Source organism: Trichoplusia ni, chromosome 16, assembly GCF_003590095.1.
Source record: "Trichoplusia ni isolate ovarian cell line Hi5 chromosome 16, tn1, whole genome shotgun sequence".
Lineage (NCBI taxonomy): Eukaryota > Metazoa > Arthropoda > Insecta > Lepidoptera > Noctuidae > Trichoplusia > Trichoplusia ni.
In genome coordinates this window covers 6,098,960-6,122,429 of record NC_039493.1, presented here as the reverse complement: position 1 = coordinate 6,122,429, position 23,470 = coordinate 6,098,960, and the positions used below count along the sequence as shown (strand labels likewise).

General features: G+C 34.8%; 1 protein-coding gene across 2 annotated transcripts in view; it reads right to left on the bottom strand.

Annotated features, from left to right (window-relative positions):
* LOC113501725 (neuronal acetylcholine receptor subunit alpha-7) overlaps window positions 1-23,470 on the bottom strand; it is an 86,384-nt gene that overhangs the window by 23,834 nt on the left and 39,080 nt on the right. Inside the window, exons 2-3 of one of the 2 annotated variants that reach the window (XM_026882927.1) lie at window positions 9,080-9,219; window positions 3,089-3,133 (exon numbers count right to left, since the gene is read on the bottom strand). In XM_026882927.1, coding sequence (XP_026738728.1) covers window positions 3,089-3,133; window positions 9,080-9,219 — 185 coding nt within the window. Of the gene's footprint in view, window positions 1-2,609; window positions 2,655-3,088; window positions 3,134-9,079; window positions 9,220-23,470 lie in introns of both variants that reach the window. The other variant, XM_026882928.1, reaches the window with a different exon arrangement.

Here is a 23,470-nt window from a genome sequence, read left to right as displayed (position 1 = left end):
TAATTCGTAAACTTGGAATATTAAGTGCTTAGTGGATAGGGCTGTTTGAATTAGTGGCCATCTGAATCCATAGATTAAGAGTAGTTATAAATTCAATTCAATGACATTTTAAGAATTTAAGGTTTTTGAACTTCATAAGGATAATTGTGTATAAATAACTGTGGGCAGACTGTTATATTTTTTTTTGTTTTCTGAGTCAACGACTCATTTACGGGTGAACAAGTCTTATTATATCTAAAAAAAAAATGTAATGTATTTATTTTCCAACAAACTTCAAGAGAGAACAAACACTAACTTTTAAATTGGTAAAAGAAATAGTATAACTTAGTAAAGTGGTCGTTCATTTCAAGAACTTGGAAATAAGAACCTTATTTCTAAGCCCTTACAGTTCATTTTGAAGTGTACGTGTAATGTACAATGAACTACGTTAAGAAAGATAGAAAATATTAAAAATATTAAAGTGAACTGAAGATAGCGCATTGTGGTTCGTTAGGTTACTAAAATTAGAGATTTTTTTAAAATAGAAATAGTGTAATAAATAGCTATAGTTGATTGTACATTTTACTACGATACAAGATAGTTACAATATGTAAGAGAAATGCAAAGTCATATTATGCATACCGTTTCGCATCAAAAGAAGGAACATTCTGGAAATAATAGTCAAGTCCACCAAAAAATACTTTGCCATAGTCATGCTTACAGTAAACAATCAATTGCTCAAAATACGAAAGTTCCTCTTTTTATCGGAGTTGACAATTATTCCATATCTTGGAAAATCTGAACAACATTTTAAAATGTTATTGTAGCAGAAACAGTATTTCGAAGATGTCTTCGCATTTCTTTTACAATAAACAATAGATAACAATAAATACACCACAACACAAACACATATACACTTTAAGTACCACGTCTAAAGAAGCGATAAACCACGTGCAATATACGCATGCATATGTATAAATATAGTCACAATATTATACAAGACGCCCTGACAATGTTACATCACATTAGCGCTGTCACGAATCGAAAACTTCAAATGTATGACATTCCATTTGACAGCTGACATGACCTTGACATGTCAGTTCAATACATTTGAGAGCTTCAACGTTAGCGCTCGGAGTAATGTAATCTGTCTACGGGCTTAATACAACTTCGTATTCACAAAAAGCTCGAGTCATCTAATTTCCTTGCATGGACACAGGCTACTGCCCGACAATAACAAGACCAGGGATTGGGGACACTACTCTCTGAAACTAAGCTGCCGTATTGGTAAATGGTAAAATAATTATCGTTTTAACAGCTTAACAACATACCTTTATTGCTGGGAAAGTAACAAAATTCAAGACACCAACTTTTACAGAAAAGTATACGCTTACAAAAATGTACATGAAATAAACTCATACTAACATACACGGGTAAATCCAATTTATACCAACATAAAAAGTATGTGCATTAAGCGTACTCATTTAATTATTTTTTTAATAAAAAATAAATAAAAACTAAAAAAATCATCTTGACGAAATCGGGAACTGAAGCATAAAAAATACATCCGTCTTCAAAAACAAAATCAATGAACCAAACGGGTCTAGAATTAATTTTAAAATTGTGTACATTTAATGTCAGTTATGTACACAAAGTTTAAAAATTCAGCATTTCATTATGCATACAGGTACCAAGACAAAATATTTTAAATAGAAAGAATTCAAGATAAAATACATTTTAAAATATATATTTTAATTATTTAATATGGTCAACCCAATGAGTTTAAACTCCGCAGGCAAACTAGAGTCGAGCATGGTAACCACACTTTCATTTGAACCAGGATATCTCCCATAATAAACATTCCATGGCCATGCATAGTATGAAAAATACTACAATCTCTTGTAGCGAAAACATAAACAAAATGAACAGCGGGTACCCAGGATGTGCAAAATCAATTTACAGTGTACATAAAACACGTTTCATCTCATTAACAATATTTGTGCATATCAATATACATAAGTCTTCACCAATATGTCACTTCCAATTGACCTAACGAGACCCACTTTAACACACACTTTATTAAATCAGTTTTCAATTGAGAAACATGTATATATTTATGTTGTAATTATTAGCTCACACTTAATGTCAACCATTAGTACATATTGTTAAATGCATTGCGGCTTACACGGCAGTTGGCTGATATACACAAATGTTTAGGATCGCTGGCGATCTGGCGAGACTTACCGCTAACATGACAGTGTACCGACTCTATCGACTACATAAGTAGGAAGTACTAAACAGCTAACTTATGACAGTTTGTATGAAGGGATGCATGGAGGGTCTACTGGCTAGTCTACTGCACGAGCCGGGGGCAGCGATGACGAGGAACTGGACATGTCAAGCAACTCCCATACAAATATCATAAACAGGTAAATACAAAAAAGACTGCCGCATATTCCACAATGCTATGCAATTTTCATAACAGTCATAGATTAGAAGAATAACCCAAACAGATAGACAGAACGAAGTAGAATATATAATAAAAGAAACAAATTAAAAAAGAGTAGAAACGAAAATAATGATTAGAAATTTTAGTGTTAATTTTAGGTTTGTCTTTTATTCACACTTACCAACGACAGCCATATATTGGTTATAAGTAGTTGATTCTTCTCGTCCTATTGGGTTAGACGATGTCAACAAAAACAGAAAGGGCGCAGTCAGTATGATGATCTAAACAAACTGTTCCACACCGCCGGAGACACAATACTTAGGGGCTGGGGCGGCGGGCGAAAATGTACCTTATCATGCGTTACTTTAAAGCTATTTTCGCGCGCCACCGGACACACAATCTAAATAGATATTATAGGCGTAGTTTACAACAATTTAACACTGACTCCATGCGACAGATCTGCCGCGAAGGCGGCGCCCTCTGTCCGCGCCCGCCTCCTGTAACCTCTCCTTCGAAGTGCATTAAAGGGTGAATTAAAATGTGCGGTAAATAGTGCGAATTGAAAGAGTGAAAGTACCGAAGAGCTCGCTCATCACCCGGTCGTGTTGGATTGCGGGGGGCGGGAGGGCGAAGGCGCCATACCCGGCTCCTACCACTTACCAAATTGAGCCAGACGTTTGTCGTCAGGATTTGATTTTTCTCATCCTTATTTTGTAAAAGGTACGCACGCCGACGCAAGAAAGGAACGAAAAAATATGGTGAACAACAGTACCGTGTAGGGGTTCTAAGCGTTTACCTCTTAACTCTGATATAACTGACATTCAAAAAATGCTTCAAATGTAAATATCTTTAAGGCAACTTGTATAAAACAGCAGTCGACAATTCAAAACCGATTTACTAAATGAAGAACAATTTAAAACATCCTTTGAATTCAGTTAAATATCAATCTAAAACACAGATGAACCACAAAGTCGTTTTAATCTCTTGCCCTCGATTTAAGTGTTGGATAATCCACTTTTGCTGAGGCCAGTCGTTAAGACGGAGCAATTAAATATTCCAGCGAATAACAGTGAGCAGTTGGGTGATGAGTAATGCGTTTTACGATTCCACTCGACGGTTGTTTAATACGACGATTTGTAAAATATGATGGATTTTATTGTAACTTTGTTAAAATATTCGGGGAAACAGATTTTGCCCTGACAATCCCAAAATTAAAGGTTACATAATATCATGAATAATTTATATTAATCTGTACAGCATTTAAATTGCAAAAGTCAACTTCAATTTTCCTAAAACTATCATAGTTTCCTTACTAAACGAAATAAACATTATTTTCGTGAACCAAAACCTCCGAGCATCACATAAATCCAAATAGAATCTGTTTATGTTATTTATAAACAGAATCTATATCGGAGAAAGTATCGTACCGTGCCTAATCTGAAGCAAGAAAAGGTCAAACCTGAACGACATAACTCCCAAGACCCAAATACTGCGACGTGTTTATACCTAAGTTTGAAGAGAGATAAACAGCAACCTATGGAGTCCAATAAAGTTTTGATAACATCTGATAAAAGTTTATGACACAGAAAGATTTATGTACCGAAGGGAACGTTGATTGATTGTAAGGATAGTTTTTATGGAATAATTTAATGTGCAATAACTATATATTTGGGATGTAAGTAGCTTTGTGTGATGAAATACTTGCTTAAGTAATTGGTTATCAGATTTTCGAGTAAATGTTTAGGATGTGATTCTATTTCAGTAAATTTACAAAAAAAAACTACTTAACTTATTATGCAGTTAGCTTAAGTGCAGACTTAGATATTAATAATTTATGTCAATAGTTCTTTATGTCTCTACCACGGAAATGTATGCATTAGTTCCACAATTTATAGATCTTTATAACCGTAAAACATTTCGACGGTCAAAATGTACAAAAATTACTTACAACTTGTAAGAAAGTCGTAATATTTTACATGCAGATGTGAAATACTGGCAGTCTAGTCTAGCATCCATTACGGGGACCACTATTTTAAAGACTACAAAATACCGTTGCTCGGCGACTCGACAATATTTTATGATCCAGCGACAAGGCGTCCCCCGGACAATTTACCTCTCCATGGACGGTTAGATACTAGTGTCGAGTAAACCATGATAAATAGATTGGCATATACAATTTACTTTTCAATGTTTTAATGTTTAAGTGGATATAAGAGCGACAAATGAGTAATATTCTACTTCTGGAGGCAACCGTTTCCACTTGTCGAAACGGTTCAATTTTAATTGGACGTTAAAATGCAATCGTCTAAATCAAAGGGCAAAATGTGATAGTTCCCTATTGAGCTTATATTTAGCACGAATAACTAACTAACATTTAAAACAAATAAAACCTCAAATTCCTTCTTAAAACACTCACAGACTCAGCCAGTCACCATTTTCGACATCCCTCTCTAAACCGCACAAGAGCGTCAATATAAAAGTATGCACAGAATTATTCAATACGCCACTCTGACGAACAAGAGATAGTAAAGAAACGCTTCAGTCCAAAGTTGCGTTGCCTCAGGCGTTCATACTTTTGTCCGTGTGTTGCGCTGGATTTTTGCTCCATTTTTTAACTTGGATAGACACTTTTCTGGTTTTGAGATAGAATAAAGTTCAGTGCGAATGCAGTGTGGGATTCTGTGGATTATTCGTTCTTTGAGTTTTACTGGTGTGATGTAGATAATGGTTATGTCAGATACCATATCAGAATTAGTTAATGAGCCATTATTTCAATGAGTTGCCTCATAAAAAAAGTTTCTTAATACATTTGCTTTTAAATAGCTTTGTTGTCTATCAGTCTCACCTGCTAACCAATAGATCTTGTAGACTATATCTACATTAAACTCTTTGTTGCTTGAGATTGTCTATTCCGCTTATAATATACATACTTGAGATATGATCCCAGAACAGTATTTAAACATTTATTGACTTTCACTTATCCCTTTGAAGTAATCAATTCATCCAATACTGTAGTCTAATTAAAATGTCTCCACCAAAAAGTATTTCATACATTCTTCGACATACACCAATCAGAGCCAATTTTCCTATATTTACCACATCGTCAATACATCGCGTACTCAAAGGATTTTTTTCATCCCCGACATTTCAATTTCCGCGGTAAGCGTTGATTTTTGGCGCCAAATGTTTTCCCCGTCGCCATTTTTTTGTGTACCGGTCTCAATGTATGCTGCTTACGTGACGTGATTTTAAATTTCGAATTGACTTGTTGTTCCTAATTGAAATATTTTGTTCTGATTAATAATTCAAACAGAAAAAGAGGTATGAATTTGCATTCTTAGCATCAACATAGCAGCTCTCTAAAAATACAAAAAAGGATTGCAGAATGATCAACATTAATGTTTTCGTAACTCACTCACATTATCGGAACAATAATTTACATAGCAATACAATGTACATATTACCGAAATGCATAGCATAACATAATATTAATCTGAATGCATTAAATCCATTGGCCATTAATTAAATCGCCGGCGGTTCAGTAAAACGTGCTGTTCATGTGATCACAAGTGTGTGACTATTTTTATTACCACTAACGAATGTAATGGCTATCGACGAGTAAAATGAAATATTTAAATTTCGAATGCTGGAGGAGAATTTTCGAATTTGTTGGTGCATTAGAATTGCACTGGCTGGATATCAGATATCCGACTGTATTCAAATCAAATATTGGTATCGATGGGTTTTCGTTTCGACAATTAAAAAGAAAACTTCCATTATGGCTCCCTCTTCCATTTCATGCGAAAAAAATCGATCAAGCATTGCGAGAACCAAAACTGCTTACAAACCTACATGTTATCATTAAAAAAATACAAGTACAGTCCGAGATGAAATAATGCTCGATTACCCTTATTAGTCTGGGAAACGTGTAATTGGATACTTGTTTGCGGTCAATTTATGAGGTCGAGAGGCACATTCCCAGTAACGACCGGCCGCTCTAACAAACATCATAATGTGGCGAAACGATTACATTTTACGTTGAGCCGATAAGTTTAATGGCTCCTTAGAATTCTGGGTTACTTCACTCCCGAAAGTGCTTAAACGCTGAGACATTATTATGTGATGTAATTAAGGTGTCGGTTGTAAGGAAGGTTTACATCGCAGCCTACCAAGAAATCTAAAATAAGTATTGTTGCCAATGTGAGAGAGAGATAGCGCTCTACAATTTTGTAGAGCTGCTTCTCGCTTCCTGAACTGCAACAGTGTTAGTTTAAGATGTGGTGGTGCCCTTCAGTTATACGGCCGCAGATGGGGTCGGCTGTTAGTGTTTGAATTATATACCTTGACTTGAGAATGACATCTCATTAGTTCTCGCCTAACTGTAGCTGACCACATCCCGGTCTTGTGTTAATTGGAGTGGATGAGCTTATGTTTCATGTGTTGTTCGGGTTTCTAGTTTCAAGTTGTTATTACTACCAAATACATGGATTCTTGTGTTAACTATGTCTCTGAGTGTTTACTTATCTATGTGCATTCATGCTTCTAATAATATAGGTAATAGATTAAAAAGTAAAAAAAATCTGACTCAGAAGACGTTAATTTTCCGGCTATTTTCTAGTTTATAAGCGCTCTCAAAAAAGGGAATCACCGTCAAACGAGTTTTTTATAAAAACTTATACCTATTCAACCTTTTTGGAACTTTTACGCTAGACTGCCGATGTAAGTAAAAAGGTTGCTGGCTCCGGAATAAATACTGGCTAAAATTAACGCAGGATTGGAATCAAAGCAGACGAAAGCTGGTGATAAAAAATCTACCAGTTTGGTAGTAAATGAAGGTAGTATTAGGTATAAGTTAATTGGGATAATGGTAACGAAACGGTGACTCGTTTAGTGAAAGGTTTCGGATTTCTGGCAACACTGGAGATGTCTGATTAGACCCGAATACACAGTTACAATCTTTGCTTATGCTTCATCCTAATATTTTGCTTAATCCCAAAACTTTTTTTCCCTATCCAAGCCTAACTAGATCGTACAAAATTGCCCATTGATGACAACCAGTATTAAGATTAAATTAATTTATACATACTGAACGCGAAAATTTATATATTCTTTTTAAATAATACAAGAATAAGGTGTGATAAGTTATAAACAATGACTATTTAACATTATGTTAAAATATCGTTACATTTATACCAGATAGATAATTAAGAGTGACATTGTCTATCCAACAGCACCTTAAATATTGGGATCAGAATTTAACGTTTTCAAAAATTTGTGTAAAAGTTTGAACGCGGATAAGTAAACCTTAAATAACAAAAAAAACTTAATAAATATCGATAATTGTCAGAAATTATTCAACCGAAATTTGTATCCAAACAAACTCTGTTAAATATTCAACCGGCGGGTTAGCAGTAGTTCGAAAACTTTCAAAGATACGAAATATTATTTTCTGAAAATTAACTTTGATATTCTGCTCGAGAATCATAACAAGCCCACATTATTCACTGGAATATCTCATAATTAATTTCACGACATTGTTCTCATATAGAAATATATGTTTCTATATTCATTCTTCTATGATCCGTTGTTATGGAGAGGTATTTTCCATTGCGCACAGTTTGTCAGAGGATCCTAAAAGGTTGGGTTACATCTAGATGGTTAGGTACTAAATTAGGACACAGCAATGCTTCTGATGAGTTGAGGATTTTTCTAGGAAATATTTGGAAATTTATATCGCTGTTTTAAGATAATATTTTAAATACATTTAATGGATACAGAATATGAGACACGTATTTTTCTTATTTTCTATATCGTGACGACATTAGCCCATTGGTGTGGCCATTCGTTTAGAATTCTTGTGAACATACCTTTTTCTTAGATTTAACAAAGTAAACATATAGGTTCCTTAACTTATTATTTTATGTAGGCTGACGGACAAATACATTATTTTTTATACCCAGTCACCAACCCTTTTGTATGGCGACACATGTGTTTTGCTACCGACATCAAAATGCTCCCTACGTCCCCAAGTACAAAGTGAGCCCCACAAACCAGTACAGACCAGAGCTTGAAAACGAGACTACTAATTTACTGCTCATATTTTATCACAACTAATTAGCACCGAGTTTTAACGACGTCCTCACGAAATTACTAAGTGCTGTGAAAAGTACTGCTATATTTCTGTGTCGGCTAATTCAGAGCCATCAATTTTTGACACCGTTTTCACAAACTGTCACCGCCCGTCAGATGCTTCGCGATGGAAATCCTTTTGACACTTTAATCCGCGCATAAAACTGCTATCGCGGGAAATAGCAGTTTTTATACAAGAGTTATTGCGGAAAGATCGCTTTGGAAACGAATTTTTGGACCTATAACATATTTTCGGAGATAAAATAATATTGAAGACGTCTTTAATAATCTGTGTTCTGACTGAAGTTGCTAAAACCTTAAAAAGACGTAAATTAGAACCATGTCCATATTCTTATGTACGATCAATTTAGTCCTTCTGAACTAAATTCTTAAAACTTCACCCATTCTACCAGTATTACAAAAACTCTTTAGTGTGTCTCAAGAAACTTCGTTTAAAAAATAAATTACCGAAGATTTCCATCCTCATCTCATTAGACGCTTTCGTATTTGAGTAGAACTCACCACGTCGATGATCTGCTGCAGGGTGAGCCCGAACCTGACCTCCAGGGGCTCGCTCTCGTTGGCCACCGGCCGCTCCAGCGTGTTGTAGTTCGCCAGCAGAGCGTTCAGGAGACGCTTCTCGTGAGGACCTTGCTCCGATACTGTGGTATATGAAATTAGAGCTCTGGTTAGATTGGTTTGGTTTGGGAATAATTTGTCTTAAAAAAAGAAGACCAAAAATGTGATGTGAGTTTGAAAAAAAAATGAAATCAGTTCAGTAAGTGATGGTTGAAGTATCCTTATATTGGAATGGAAAAAAATATATATATTTTTTTTAAAGGACATATGAAATATATACTTATAATGATTTTACAACAAAGAAGACATGTGAAAGTAAAAAAACAAAAGTATATCAAGAGGTCTGTAAAACATTTATTGCATGTTCAGATTCATAAACAAAGAAAACAGTCAACGAACAAAAAGGTGAGTGAAAAAACGGTTGAAATAATGATTTAGATAAACTTCACAGTGATTTAAGGGAAACAATAACAAACATTTTTCAAATACAATTCAGAGTTTCCATTTTTATCGCCTGATGAGAGCTGAAGTTTGTGATACCCGTATTTCAACCTAAACGCACTAGTAATAGAATTCATTTTCGAACACTTTCACTTGATAAATAAACACTGAATACTTACAATAACATTGCTAGATCATATTCCTGTAAGTAGAATACAAACATGTTTATGGAGTATCGCAAATATTCAGGACATGTATTGTTATAAATATTTATCGTGAATACATCGGGACAACTACAGTTCTATCGCAATCTTGGAAAAACTTCTTATTTACTAAGAGTAAAACTACCTACCTATTGTACGGAATATCAAGAATATGAGAAAGTTTTATTCATGGGCAGAGATAATCTTATATCTTCATATTGATCTGGACATACGAAACAAATAAAAACACAATGTAGAGAGTAGTACAAACGACACAGATAAAGACGGCCATGATAAATCGAGAGACACGAAAAAATAATACATATTCATAAATTACATTTACTTTCCAAGTCATTAATAACTAACAAACATTAAGTGAAGTGAGTTACAAATCTCAAAAGGCAAGGCACCCAATAATTTACGACTCAAAAGAATTAAGAAAAAAGCAGACCATAATTTTTCACAACAAATTGGACAAATCCCTATAGTTCTCCGGTCGAGAACTACGTTCGTCTGCCACGAGAATAATGACTGGATAAGTCTGTACGCACCTGAGCCCTTTAAAACACAAAATGAGTCCTAACTTAAAGTAGTAAAGTACATTTTTGCACCGCAAACGAAATTCACAAGAGTCCGGCTAGAAGGATCAGCAATAAACACTCATTTTAGGGGCTTACACTGCTCTTATACGTGATGTATGAAAGCCAGAGTGTGACAAGTATAACGCGCTGTACGCCCGGATTAGCGTGTTAGAGGAGGATAAGTGTATGTGCTCGGTTCCCGCAAATCAGGTAATTTATTTTGTTCGGTATCTCCAGGTCTCGGGAGGATTTCTCTATGGTCTAATAGTTTTTTGACCGGTATATATCTTGTGTGTTCTCACATAAGTTTGCTTTAACCTATTAGGATCGCACATCAATAAGAATTATTTTAAGTAGGTTTCCAATTCTAATACATTACTCGGATCTGAAATCGGAAGATCCCTGTCTTGAAATATAAATTATCAATTTAAGAGCGGATACAATCGAAATAGGCATCTTATTATCTCTTATAAACAAAAGCTTAATGATCTCCATACCTGATACAAGACTTTGATAATATTGAGTACGAGTGTGAATATTATGAATAATTTTCTTTGTTTATATTCCATATCGTTTTTCGATTGGAACGTATTAATACGAACAGTAAATAAGCCGATTGCATCAACATGAATTCGTATGAATTCAACCGAAAATATTTTTAAATGAATATTGTGGTAAAACTGAACTGGGTCTTTTATTATGGCTCCAATCCTCTACTACCATTATATGGAAAGAAATTGGAATAAATAATTAATGTAAGGGTTTAATATTAGCTTTATAGGAATAAATGTGCAATGAATTTTAAAGAAATCTGAAAAAAAATCCTTTTACCACGAAAAAATGTTATACGGATAGATGCTTAACCATTACTGCCAACTGGCTTGAGAAGGTCTATCTATCTATAGTTTTATGACATACTTTACCTCCCTATACCTTGGCAGTGAGTGAATCTATCCTTATAATACATCTATACTCTATACTTACTAATATATAAAGCTGAAGAGTTTGTTTGTTTGTTTGAACGCGCTAATCTCAGGACCTACTGGTTCAAATTCTTTTTGTGTTGAAAAGACCATTCATCGAGGAAGGTTTTAGGCTATATATCATCACACTGCGACTAATTGGAGCGAAGATGCAATGGAAAATGTGGAAAAAACAGGGCAGGTATAAATCATAACTTATATCTTCTAACCACGCGGACGCAGTCGCGGGCAACAGCTAGTTTAAAGTAAATGTAAAATATAACGCTAATAGATACTTAACCATTACTGCCAAATGGCTTGACCTATACCTTGACAGTGTGTGTATCTATCCTTATAATACATGTTAAATATATATACCATGTAACATACTAACCAAATTACGAGCTACCTTGTAATATGATTAGTAACGGCTCGAGTTCATCTCGAGGCTGCGTTACACGAGATTCTGATGTCAATGACCCTCTGAAGTGATTGTCCTGTGGCTACAATTGTACGTGTAAGGTTATGCTAACGTATTGTTTTGTTTCAAGAAAGGGAGGATAGAGATTGGATTAATATGCTACTTACAAAAAGTGGTCAATATGTCGTAAGGTGAAACCTAATTAAATAATTACAATTATATATATTTCTTTCCAAAACTTCCGAATCATTCTAGCGATTCTAAACCGCATGAAAATGTTAAAAAATACCTAAAAATTCTTCTGCTAAGTTTTTAGTCCGTCATTACAAAATTTTTAGTACATAACTACACTAGTAAAAGTTGATCACAATTTTCTGTTGCAAAATATATCAATTAACTAACCTAATATAAAATACGAACTACAGATTTTATTCAGCAAAAAAGTACTCGCATAATCCCCACTTTTGGCTTAAAACTAGCACATAAGCAGCTAAAATCTCTATCTATGTGGAACCGACCGACGCACAGTTAAATGCAGAAGAATAAGTGTTACTAAACCGGCTCCGTAGCTCCGTAGGCCCGTAGCTTCGTAGCGCCGTAGCTCCGGGCTACGACCATTGGCTACGCTCACGTGATGAACAACCGTATTTAATAGCTGTTTTCGCGACTTTGTCCGCGTGGTTAGAAGATATAAGATATGATTTTTTTTAATCGGTTAATTTTTTAGAGTCCAAACTTAGGTCGTAATTGTAAGATTTTTTTAGGTATCTTGAACCCCTCGAAGATGAATAATTTTCGAGGGTATCTTCGCTCCTATTAGTCGCAGCGTGATGATATATAGCCTTCCTCGATGAATGGTATATTCAACACAAAAAAAAAAAAACAAATTTGAACCAGTAGTGCCTGAGATTAGCGCGTTCAAACAAACAAACTCTTCAGCTTTATATATTAGTATAGCTAAAGACATTTCTACGTGTCGTTCTTTTGTTCTTCGTTTGTCTCTTCTATGTACTTGAGATTGATAAAGACGGCATAATTCCTAAAACCGACATACTGCTATTTTTTATAAGACAAAACTTTAACTCTAAGAGCGTACACAGACATCAAATCGCTCGATATTCCCCGAGTTGGTTTACTGTCTCCCCTTCCTCTCTCCTTACATGCTCGTACCTAATCCATTCAGGGATTAACGCTGGGAGCCGCTCGTAAAGTTACCGCGGCTCACCTCGCCGCGTATTCAATGAATAGTTCCTGAATAACAAAACTAAGACTCCTTCAGCTGCCTCTAAACTTTACAAGATTATGGTTTACTTGAGATCCGTTTTTGTGACGATTTGAGGCTATTTGATACGTAATCTGTCGTATATATGTATAATTATAAAGGATCACTGTTTGTGTATATGATTGTTTGAAATCACCGTAGCCTTAATTATTATTTGGAAGCCGAAAGATTTTGGCGTATATAACATGTTTAAGGAACTTTTTCCAAGTACGTAGGTATTGTTAAAAATGAAACCTTCATCTTTTCCCTGGAAAATTAAAACTGTGAAGTATTGAAAATTTAAATTGTGACTCGATTGCCGGACTATTGTCTAACTCTTCCAAAGCTAGTCGGGTAATCACAAAAATACGTATTTATACTTTTTGGGGAAGAAGTATACTAGTATACTAGTATACACAACAATCATTAAAGTATAATTCTTCCCCCAAAAAGAAACTCTTTATAAAATATCTAGTTAAGTAGTATAAAATTACTCGCAACATGAAACTATGTCGTTTATTCTATTTTCATTTTGTAATATGAATTGATAATGGACTCGTCTGTAATTAAGTGATCAAGTTAATTACGTTAATTAAGTTCATCTCGTTACATTATTGGACACCTCTAAGTGCGGCTTTAGTCGCTTATGCTATTATATTTGGAGAGTATTTTAATAGACAATTTAGTGGTAAAAATACTTTTTCGTAAACTATAACAGTATTCTTATGGCACACTCTTTTAAAGGTTTTAAAACGAAAGTACTCACAAAATAATTAAATTGGTCTTATTGATAAATATTTACATTTTATTGTTATGTTCATATCTAACATAACCAAATACAAGCAGTCCTAGGATACAGAACACAGTTTGCCAATCCTAGGACAGTATAGAATAAAAAAGAAGAGTCTTCCCAACTTCAAATCCAATATCCGTTTCATCAAACAAATAACACACGCACACACGTCACGAATAAAAAAAAACCAAGATGGCCGCTTAGCCTACGGGAATTTTCTCGTTACTTACATATAATATAATATAGTTAGGTTGTAAGTAGAGTCTCTACAATCATAGTAATGTGATCGCCGGACAAAGGAAGGTTGTCTAAGCAATTTATTTGCACCCGAACCCTCGAAATTACTTGAAATTTTGAAGACAGCAATAAGACGGGTACTGTCATCATTTACGTTGACACCGAGTGTGTGCTGATAAAGCCGAGGGTATGAAATGTACTAACAAGATATATTGGATCAAAGATTAAGTTAAACAATGAAAATAATTTACCACAAATTGTATACTCTAGCCTATTTCTAGGATTTTTTTTCCTTTTTGTTTCAATAGGACTCTTAAATCATAAGACAAAAATTACTTATAGAGCAAATCAATACTTTTACAAGTATTTTCCCTTAGGTTCATATAACAAGCGGGTCTTCCTCTACACTTTATTAATAAAGTAATATTATTGCATGTGCAAAAGAGATCCCGCTCTCTGCGTAGCTCTCTGAATATGTCTGTCACAATTACGCGTTCACAACCATGATAATATCACTTTAAGACGTAGTGGTTAACCCTCTGCATGTTACTCACATACAGCGCATACAAAACCACACATGTAGACGTCACCAACTTTAGGATATTCAAGTAGAGACTCACATTACTGAAAGGATAGCCTTTGAGGTAAAGGCTTTCAACTGACAACTTCGTATGGATAAACTTAGCGTGGAACAGAAGTGAATTGCTTGACCCAATATATCTAATGGAAATATATATTTTGCAACTTATTTCTCTTTCACTTTCCTCTTTCATAAATGAATATAATTCATTTTGGAGTTTTGAACTACGATCTATGTTTTACAGTAATCTCTTGAAGAGAATTAGGTGTATTTTATGTACTATACAAATACCATTAATATGTATAAGAAACCTAGACCTCCAAACTAATATTATTGTAGATATGGAAGAGAGTCACCGCTCTATGCCATGTAGTTCGCTGTGTTGCTTGCAAAGCTGAAATATGGGCATATCACCACTTTATAAGACTATTTTAGCGGTACAGGAATAACCAACATTACGAAACCTATTTCAAATAATATTTAAGATAACGTCTGCGTGTATTTGTTTCTTGACTTTGAGTATAGCAATTATCAAACTTAAAACCGTATCCAAAATCCCAAAAAAAAGTATAATATTTTAATTAAACGCCGCAAAAGAAATGATTTAGCGTTTCCTGAGGGAGGCGGCAGTATTATAATTTGAAATAAATCCCCCTTGAGCACACTCCTTCAGATCAATGGGATTTCCAATTGACTCTCCTTTAAACACTCGAAGGCTTTCTGTTGATCCAACGCTACACTGAGAGTTCATTACTTGATGTATAATTGTTGTTTAACGTCTCTCATTGTTGTCATGGTGATATAGTGGATTTATCCTCCTTAATAGAATGGTTTAAATGAGTTGACGAACAATATGAGATTTATGCAATACAATGTAGAGTAAATAGAATTTTGAATAAAATATTGAATTGTTGGCGCTATGGTAACGTAAAAGAAAATACGTCGCTTCACATTGTGTTCTAGAGTTTTGTTAAAAATTAAGCTGATACAGTAAAAAGCGTACTGTATCAACTAATGCTTTATCATTCTTACTGTTTAGTGATGTAATAAAATGAAACATTTGGAAGATCTGAAATTCTATCTGACGGACTAAACAGATTTAAAATATGATATTTAGTCAAAGACCCTATTAAAACAACTTGTCTTTCTAATTAACTTCCTTAAAAAAGCATCATGAATACTATCCATAAATACCTATTCAACATTACTCACAAACCCATTCTTCTCACACTTACGTACTGTATCGATTGTCAACACTCAAAAGCATAAGGTGTCATTAATCCCACTGGCTAAGTATCTGGCAGCTCGCCCACTAGCGCCAGTAGCTCGCCTATCCCCACTTGAGTACGAGCTACTCGCACGAAGTTTGTTGAACCTAAGTGGCTCTACATTCTTGCTTACAAGTACACTTGGATTGAAAAATTGACGCGCTCTGTCGAACATTGTTGAGGCTGCGTGTACTGAGTACTAGATTGAGACTGCCTGAGTACTAAGTACTTCTTTGAGTGCGCGTTTAAGTTAGAAGGCTTTTGGACAGTTTAATGGTGGTTGCGTGGTATGAGATGGAAATTGTAACACTGATTTTTTTTCACGAATGCACTGATGTCATTATACATAAAAACATTAAGAAAAATTGTAACAATTGGCCAATTGTAGAGTTAACGATAACTTGAAACAAATTGCGTCTTTACTCATAAATTGAGAATTATAATCAAGTCGAATAGCTTAATTTGGCACCTCAATCCAATTATTATTTCTAACAAGAACTCAAAACTAAAACTAAATTATATTTCAAGCCATTTTTCAACACACACACGTGGCAAGCCAGATAACAAACTCCCCTGCCACACAAAACGAGCCAGTGCGTTAGGTCGGCGATAAGTCACTATACGTCAACCTGGGGTTAATGCCACAGCTGACCGAGAACAAGCCCGGGATGAACTAAGCTATGCATCATACACTACTGCAGGCCATCAATTGAGTAACTTGGTTCAGTAAGACTAGGAGACCTACTGCTATATCTTAATGTAATTTAATTGTGGGTGTGAAAGAAAGATGCTTACTCTACATCGTGTATTTGCGCTATCACAGCTCCAATATTATGAAAATATTAGTTTAAGCCAAGCTAGTAGACCCTACCTCAAGTTTAAATCAGATTAATCTTAATTGGCTTATTAAAATACGTATCCTTTATGCAATGTTAAGTTTTTTTGTTACTGAGGCTGTTTCTTTCGACTTATGTAGCATTTATAAGCAAAATGTTCATAATAGTAAGCTATCTAATGGTTTGCGGATAAAAGCTTAAAAAACGATAAAGTTTAAACTCCTTATACACAGAGCACTTGCAGGAACCTCTCAAAAGCACCGCTCATCTACATTTTTATTAAAACCCTCTTAAACTACATCTGAAGCGTTCTTCGTATCCCTTTAAAAACTAAGTTACCCGTCATACGCTTAGATATTTTCATGCAACATTTTACGACAGCATCTTGAAGCCACAATAACTTTGGCTTACCCGCTATTGCTTGCATTACGCAGCAATAAACTTGCATCAGCCGCTAATCTACACCGCTGCATCGCTTCAAGCGCTGATATTAACTTCAAGTATGGATTAATTTAAAGCGCTATTGTCGCTTTAGAGATGTTTTGGTGTTTTTGTTATCTATTGTCGCGTTTTTGTGGTTTATCTTGTGTAAATTAATTTTGGTTTTGTCAACGGTTTTAGTCGCTAGTCGTTTGTTTTCGATGCGGTGTAGTTTTTGTGCCTTGTAGCTAATTATAAACTAAAGAAATCATGATAACTTACAGCTTATAAAGTCTGCCGTTTTTAACCGAATATAATTGATCGGCAAAAAATACCTGCTTAACCACGATATTTGTTCTTAAAATGGAAACCGAAATATATCATCCATGAAAAAATTATATCTAGCTATCAGGTTTCATGAGATACCGCCAGATGACTGAGTGATCGGATTTCATTTTTCCACTTTGACATAGGAACCTAAGTTTTATCCTTTTAGTACATATTAGCTGTCAGTAATCTCTTCAACTATATAAATGCAGTCTTACAATACCTCTTTATAATCTCACTGAACTGCATTTCTACAGTTCAATATGCTCAAATTACTCACTAAATTCTACATGTACGGTTGAACTAGCAAACTGAAAAGCAAACCTCCTTCAATTGAACTCCACATTAACTGCACACTCAATTTCATCGTTCAGTACTTGTATATCATTCAGGTCTATCCGACCATAGAAATACTCCTCGCCATTTGAAAACACATAAATGTAAGGTCTGAAGCAAAACAAGTAAAACATTCGATTTATATCTTTGTTTACGAACTTTCAACAGTTTCCTATAGTTTTGAGACTTAATGTATCGGATAAATATTTATTGATAACTTAAGATCGCCTTAAATTATATTGAATATTTTCGTGTTTTTTAAGAAACTAGTGATATAAAGAAACAGTATGGTCAATGATCGTATCACCTAGTATTCCTCTGTAAATTCTTATACACTTACAATTTTAGCAAAAGTCTCCTTTCTAATCCTACAAACAATATTCTCTTGTCTAATATTCTCCTAATTTTCCAGAAACACTTGCCGAGTACAACCTCCCAAATGACACATTCTGGCAATTTCGCGTACTTGTGGCCAATTTCACTCAACTAATATAATTCTTAGGAAAAAGAACTTGGGTTGTTATGTGAAAAAAGATCAAGTGTGAGTCGGACTCTCGACACTGAGGGTCCTGTACAAAATAGGTACCGAAAAAAAACTTGCAAATAAATGGTTACTTATCAAATTTTGACTGTACCAAACATTAATTAATCTCAATTTTAACTGTGCACCGGCCAAATAAATGAGTTGACTATCCAACAGTAACAGTTCATCATCAGCCTGATAACAAACGGAAGGACAGACGACCAGTCAGCATGGAGGATTAGTAATAGGAACGCAAAAGAATTTACCCTTTGGGTACAGAACCCTACAAAACAGAAAATATTAAACGGATCTCTTAATCATGGAATATAACAATAAAAGTTTATTGCAGCGGTATAGGAAAATGTTGTGCGCCACTGACAAAGTTAATCTTACTGGCGGGCGTCGAATTGACGGATTAAGGAGGTTTATCATTAAATTATTTTCTCGCCGACTGTACCGGTAATGGGAAAATGTGTGCTCAGTTAAGAAGCTTTGTTGAATGTCAATATGAGGTCAGTATTAAATCGATTTTGTATTAAATTGAACCTTTCAATAGCTGTGGTTGGGATGTCATTTATGAAACAATAATAGCTTAGACTTTAGCTGCATTATGTTATGTAAATCACGATTGTTGAATTTGTTTTTGAGAATTTTAATCAGAAAAAGTAATGAAAATAATCATTAAATTTTATTCAATAAAAATTTAAGTATTATTGTAATTACTCTTTGTTACAAAATTCGTCACACAGAAAACGTTAAAGTATTCTTTCGTTCTGAAATAAAGTGAACATTTCTTAAGAAAATATATTCCCAACCCTCCGCTTGCCTCGACCGGCTGCCAATCTAAGATGTTCTCAAACATTCACCCAACCCCCGAATGCTTCAATATTGAGCGTCACTAAATTAACAATGAAACACGCAATAGTGGTTGAACAGGCGCGGTACATTCGACCCAGTCTAACATGGACTAGAAAGGGTTAATTAAAACGTCCGCTACCGCTTTCTAAACTGTTAACCGTGTTAACTGAAGCAAAGGCTGGATGCAGAGACGGATTCAAAATTGGATCGAAATTGTGAATATTTGAAGACAAATAATTGCATTTACGTAAAAATAACTGAAAAAGCAAAGAAAAATGAAATAAATAACAACATAATCGACCACACATACAGCATATGTTATACTCGTAGGTAGGTTACAACACGTTAGTTATGCGTTCTGAAATGAGTTTAAATTACTTTTCTCGTAATTCTTTACGAGGAAATTAATCTTAAATTCTTTTCAACGAATAGCTTTTAAACTATATTGTGCAGATCGATGGTAATAAATAAACTCTTATCCTAGTTCGACCCTGTATTACAGCTGTCAAATAACTTGGAGACAGGCAATACTGGCGTGCACCTGTACCCACCGGTAAACAGTATTAAGATTAGTTAGTGCTGCGCCTCCAACACAAGAGAGAACTGTCCCCGTACCCATTTGATTTGTTTAAGAGTTTGTGGGCAGACGTCTAGGTTCAATAGCAATTTTATAGTAGGTATTGGAATTGAAGCAGTAAACGCTGAGGTAATATTTGTGTCTAAGATATCGTATGAGAATAAACATATTAAGTTCCCTTTTCGTAATCAATTTTTATTTTAACATCCCAGTTAAAAAAATGTAGAGTCAACCATACATCTCAAAGTAAATTATTACGTACATATCTTCTAAATATTTCATAAAGAATCTAATACAAAATTGCCCCAAATTCTTTCATAAAAAGGCAACAGTACAAACGAATATCGTTACTGTAACACTTCGATCAGAAAATACTCCCACTGTTCAATGCACACAACTCCCACGGTACAAGAATAAGGCTAACACTACAGCCTACAGTGTCCTCATCGATACTTCTCTAACAAAATCGCACGGCCTATCTCGATAATTACAACAGTGTCGTACGTAGGCGGCGGGCGTGCGAGGGGAGGGGGTTAGGGGGTGGCTAGGGCCTCCAGACATTCTTACGTCCGCGTCGGACGTCGGACAGACGTAAAGACATTATTCTATCAAACCATTGGTATATTAGATATTGTAGAGACATAAAGGAGAGTCCGTGAACGTTGTCAGGTTTTGTAGGCTCGTAAGTGCAATCAAATACGATATCTCAGCATTGTGGCTTAAACAAAAGCTTGCTAATTGAAAACTATATGAACAGCAATACTAAACAGTATAGGGCGTTCGTAAGTTTTCCTTGTTTTTGGGTGCGAAGTGATACTGGAGGGTATAGAATGTTTAGGGTTTGTTAAAAGATATAGTGAGCAGATTTTGTTATTTCTTACGCTTAAACAATAACTAGAAACATACGAATTTCTCAAAAAATTACATCCACAGGTCAATTTGCATAACACGTCCTTTTCCCAAATTTAACTCCCAAAAAACTATCCGTCACTTCATAACTCACACAACAACACTATATAACAAAAATATCTACGAACAAACCATCAAATATAAATAATTCATTCATCCAATTTAAGTTACGATAACATAGAATGTTTTCCCTTAAACGTTTACGAGTAGTGTCCCATATTTCTCGGTCGCCTGGTGACATTAACGCGGGGTGCGGCCGGCATGAATGGCGGCGACCGTCCCAGGTAGATGCGCGTTTGTTTTTAATATACTGCTATTTAATGTGGAGTGAAAGAACTAACGTGCAGTCTGAATGGTGGCCTTATAATGATGTAATACTAATGTTTTATTTAATGTAAGGTGTAGATGAAAAATGTGTTAGTAATTGTGAAGCATGGAAGTTTGAAAGCCTTTTTTTATTACCATTCATGTTATTGATATATAGTCAAATGTTTCCAAACACTTTAAAAATTAATAAACTGAAGAAGAATGAACGATTGAAGTGTGTATATAAAAGACTGAGAAGCCATAGTTTTTATATGGAACGAGAACACCATACAAATGTCATGTTTATTTCGTCGAATTTCGGAGTGCGATTCTCGTACAACAAAGAGACTTTTTGTGAAAGACTTTGGCGCATAAATTCTTTTTGGAGGCTATCCACTTCAGTATAAAAAATGCGCATATTTTCGAGCACATTTTCGCCCGATCGGTCCGAACCGATCCTCCAGTGAATTTGCTAGGAACTTCCTTAGCTTAGTTATTCCTGAATAATACATATTCATAGTTCGTGTTTACTTTATATGTACTTAAATTGAGTTGTAATATGGTCGTGTCTTGGCAATGTTTGTATAGGATCGATCGATAGACAATATAATTAAGTGAAGGACGATAAATATTGGTATTGCGTCGTTAAATTGTGATTTGGTGACTTTATGGTTGCCACTGTGATAATGTATAGTTTTGTTACTTCACTGCTTGTTTGTTGCTTTCATTCTATTAGGACTTTGGGAGTCAGATCAATTGCTTGATTGATGGCACTCAAAATTCTAATTCAAAATTATGCAAAATAAAATGAAATAAGTTCATGCTTTCAATAATTCTCAAGAATGCTTGTTACCATAATAAAAAATAGTCCATTTATAATCTAAAAAAACCTACAATTTCGTTAAACTGAAACTTAAGTATTGGATGCCATTACATTTAATACATAATAGTCAATTCCCATCAATCCTGCCAACAGGCAGTTGTGACGTCACTCTAAATCTCCCAGCATACCCCTCGCTGTAAGAGTACAATCTGTCGGCAGAAGCAACAGCCGAGAGGGGGGCGTTGTCATGACAACCGCTCGGGCGAGCCACCTCAATTTTTGCCCTAGTTACTGGCCGACGAACGATTTTGATACAAAGCTTAGTACAACGAAGGGCACGCAGAATATATCGATAGAACCTTTGCGTTCCAACGAGGTTTTACGACTTTTTGTATGGAAAGATAAACTATAGTTGGAAATATAGAATTAGTGATCGTGTGCCCGTGGGTTTTCAAATTGAGAGATAAATTTTGAATGTACGATACACAAGTATACTAGTTAGAGGGATAAGTTAATATAAAAATGATTTTCTTAAAAAAACCGTCAAGTGCAAGATGGACTTACACTTAACCTCGATTTTTACTTTCGTGTTTGGTGAGATAAAACCTGGTGACATACGGACAGACAGCGAAGCTTTCGTAATAGGGTCCGGTTTTACCCTTTACTTATGAAGCCCAAAAAATTAGAAATGCTTCACTGGTTATTCTACTATTACTATTTGATCACTGTACTAATTGAAATCCACAGAAAACTATGGAAAAACTATCAAAACAGCATGACAATTTTGATCGCAATTTCTTGTCTCTACAAATTGAAATTGAAGTAGTAAATCCCATTGGACTTCTAACAGACGTAGTACCTGCACCTAGTGCCGTCACAAAAGATATTTTTGTCTGTCATCTCGGCCAAGGTGAAGACGCTTTTTCGGAGATTGCACAGAAGCATTGGCCTTGTTTCTAAGACACTGAAAAAAGTAGAGCCAAAAATATAAACCGAAAAATCACAATTCAAATACATCATACAAGAATGACTTTGAATATTATTTCTTGAAAACCTATTAATTAATAAAAGTATAATCGTTTTAATTCGTAAAATGTTAGAATTAATATTAAAATGGTCTCAAGCATAAGAATTATATCTTAACTATAAACTGATACCCTCCTGTGACTAAATCCCAATGTAAATTATGTCTCTCTACAAAGATTTTCTCGAACAATATAGCTGTGATTACTTCGCGTTTAACATAATTGTGTTTAAGTTGCTTAATCTAATTACTTACGAAGCCGAAAAATTGGATTCATTAACACATCGAAAGACAAGGAACATAATTATGTACTTAATTGAAGTTATTTCACAAATTCTATTTTTATGAAAGAAAACCTTAAGAAAGAAGGTTTTTGGAATCAATATTCACGGTAACGAGAAGATTAACTTGAATTTTGTTTTGAGCATTTCATCAAAGAACAAAATGAGTATCGATTACACATCCAACGAATATAACAACCACCAAAATGCAAAGCAAACAATCTAGTATATTCCTAATCCCTTTCAAAAGAGCGTTTAAAATTCACAGCTAATTTCGGAAATTACTTCAACGGTACACCATGCAAGATAAAGCGCCATAACAGCAAAGCCTTAAACCTTATGTTCGAGGAAACTCAAACTCCCCCAA